The sequence below is a fragment of the Pseudophryne corroboree genome, chromosome 2 (genome assembly GCF_028390025.1).
Source record: "Pseudophryne corroboree isolate aPseCor3 chromosome 2, aPseCor3.hap2, whole genome shotgun sequence".
In the NCBI taxonomy this organism is placed as follows: domain Eukaryota; kingdom Metazoa; phylum Chordata; class Amphibia; order Anura; family Myobatrachidae; genus Pseudophryne; species Pseudophryne corroboree.
Window position 1 is genome coordinate 53,822,941 of NC_086445.1, and position 2,276 is coordinate 53,825,216.

The window sequence follows — 2,276 nt, forward strand, 5'->3', positions numbered from 1 at the left end:
AAAAACTCATGTCGACCTTTTTCCATGTCGACCTTGTTCACGTCGAGTTAATGACCATGTCGACCTAATGCATGTTGACCAATAGTGGTCGACCTAATGACTGTCGACCTAATGACCCATACCCGAAAAGACTCAGCAGCAAATGGGTTAATAAAATGATACAACTGGTGCTGTGCAGGGTAAATGACCTTCTCTGACTGTTTCCTGTGTGTAGAGCTGTGTGCTTAGTATAACTGAGCCCATAGCTGTAATCTGAGAGCAACGTCAGCCCCTCCCTCTGTGGTTCCTGATTCTCAGAGACTTTCAGTTTCACTTCTCTCTTCTGCTGCAGCGATGGCGTCTGCTGATCTGAGAAAGGAGCTGGACTGTTCCATCTGCCTGAGCATTTATACAGACCCTGTAACCCTGAGATGTGGACACAACTTCTGCCGAGTCTGTATTGATCGTGTGCTGGATACACAGGAGGGGTCTGGAGTTTATTCCTGTCCTGACTGCAGAGCAGAGTGTCAGAAGCGTCCTGTACTGCAGGGGAACATAACTCTGTGTAACATAGTGGGGAGTTTCCTGTCTACTCAGTCAGATCAGGAGGAGACTGAGATCTTCTGCACTTACTGTGTGGACTCTCCTGTACCTGCTGCTAAATCCTGTCTGCACTGTGAGGCTTCTCTGTGTGAGAAACACCTGAGAGTACACAGCAAGTCAGTAGAACATGTCTTATCTGATCCCACCATTGCCCTGGGGAACAGGAAATGCTCCGTCCATAAGAAGGTCCTGGAGTATTACTGCACTGAGGACGCTGCCTGTATCTGTGTGACCTGCAGTTTGGCTGGAGAACATCGTGGACACCTGGTGGAGTTGCTGGATGTGGCCTCTGTGAAGAAGAAGAAGAAACTGAGACATGTTCTGCAGAAACTGACAATAAAGCGAGAGGAGGCAGAGAAAAGAGTCCAGAGCCTGCAGGAGCGCAGAATAAATGATCAGGAAAAAGCAGCTGATGTAACAGAGACAGTCACTGCCCTGTTTAGAGACATCAGAAGACAGCTGACTGACCTGGAGAAAAGAGTCCTGAGTGAGATATCCAGGCAGGTACAGTGCGCCTCACTCCCAGTCTCGGATCTGATCCAGCAGCTGGAAATAAAGAAGGACGAGCTGTCCAGGAAGATGCGTCGCATTGAGGAGCTGTGTAATGTGCCTGATCCAGTGACTGTCTTACAGGAACCAGACACAGGTGATTGGTGTGATGCTGAGGACAGAGAGAGACCTGATAACCAGGACCGTGGTGTGGGAGAGCTGGATGTGGGTCACTTATCAGAGACATTACACACATTATATGATATAATGACCAGTATAAATGAAGGAATCTATGTCCAGGATTCTACTGACAAAAAAACAGCATCTGGTACAGAATCAGACAAGGCAATGTTTGTAAAGCCAGCGGGTAATGCAGAATCTGATATTATAACTGGTATAAAAATAGGGCTCTATGTGCACCAACCTACAAAGATAATACTGGACATAAACACAGCTGCTAATAATATAAATATACCACAATCTACCACTGATAACTATACATATAAGTCTAAGCCTATAGAACCAACCTGTGCAAAGTGGTCAGATCAAACCCAGAATTGTCCAGATAAACCAGAGAGATTTCAGCTTTATAACCAGGTGTTAAGCACCACCAGCTTTTCCTCAGGGCGACATTACCTGGATATGACTGTCAGTGGTTCAGGATGGTGGAGTGTAGGGATGAGCTATCCCAGTATAGACAGGAGAGGAGAGCAGTCACACATTGGGTATAATGACAAGTCCTGGGCTTTGTGTAGAGGGTGGTATAACCGGTGTTTACTGATACATGGTGGGAAAGAGATCTGTTTGTCTACCTTTCCCGGTAGTGTGGGAATATATCTGGACTATGAGGCTGGACAGCTGTCCTTTTATGATCCATCTCAGCAGATGAGACACTTACACACCTTCACTGCCACCTTCACTGAGCCCCTTCATGTAGCATTATGTATAGGGAAAGGTGCAATTATATCTGGGACAGTCAGGCCCTGTGAGAAATAATCCTAAGAAACACCACCTGAGACCGGTGACATCACAGGGAGGGGAGGTCTGATTGGTGAAATATGCAGCCAATAGAATGAAGCAGTGGGTGGAGCTACAGATGATCGCCTCCACTGTAGAATTACCAGATATCCTTTTTCAGTGATTGGTTGTAATGACTGCCTGTCAGCTGGTGTATACCCTATTATTGCAGTCAGGCGGTGACTGAG

The 2,276-nt window shown here is 46.6% G+C and overlaps 1 protein-coding gene across 1 annotated transcript in view; it reads left to right on the forward strand.

The window, feature by feature from the left end:
• The first annotated feature begins 247 nt into the window (after window positions 1-247).
• Window positions 248-2,276, forward strand: part of LOC134997825 (E3 ubiquitin/ISG15 ligase TRIM25-like) — a 3,541-nt gene continuing 1,512 nt past the window's right edge. Inside the window, exon 1 of the mRNA XM_063951317.1 lies at window positions 248-2,276. This exon is cut by the window's right edge and continues 1,512 nt beyond it. Within this exon, the coding sequence (XP_063807387.1) occupies window positions 334-2,067 (1,734 nt within the window). The 5' untranslated portion in view covers window positions 248-333 and the 3' untranslated portion in view covers window positions 2,068-2,276.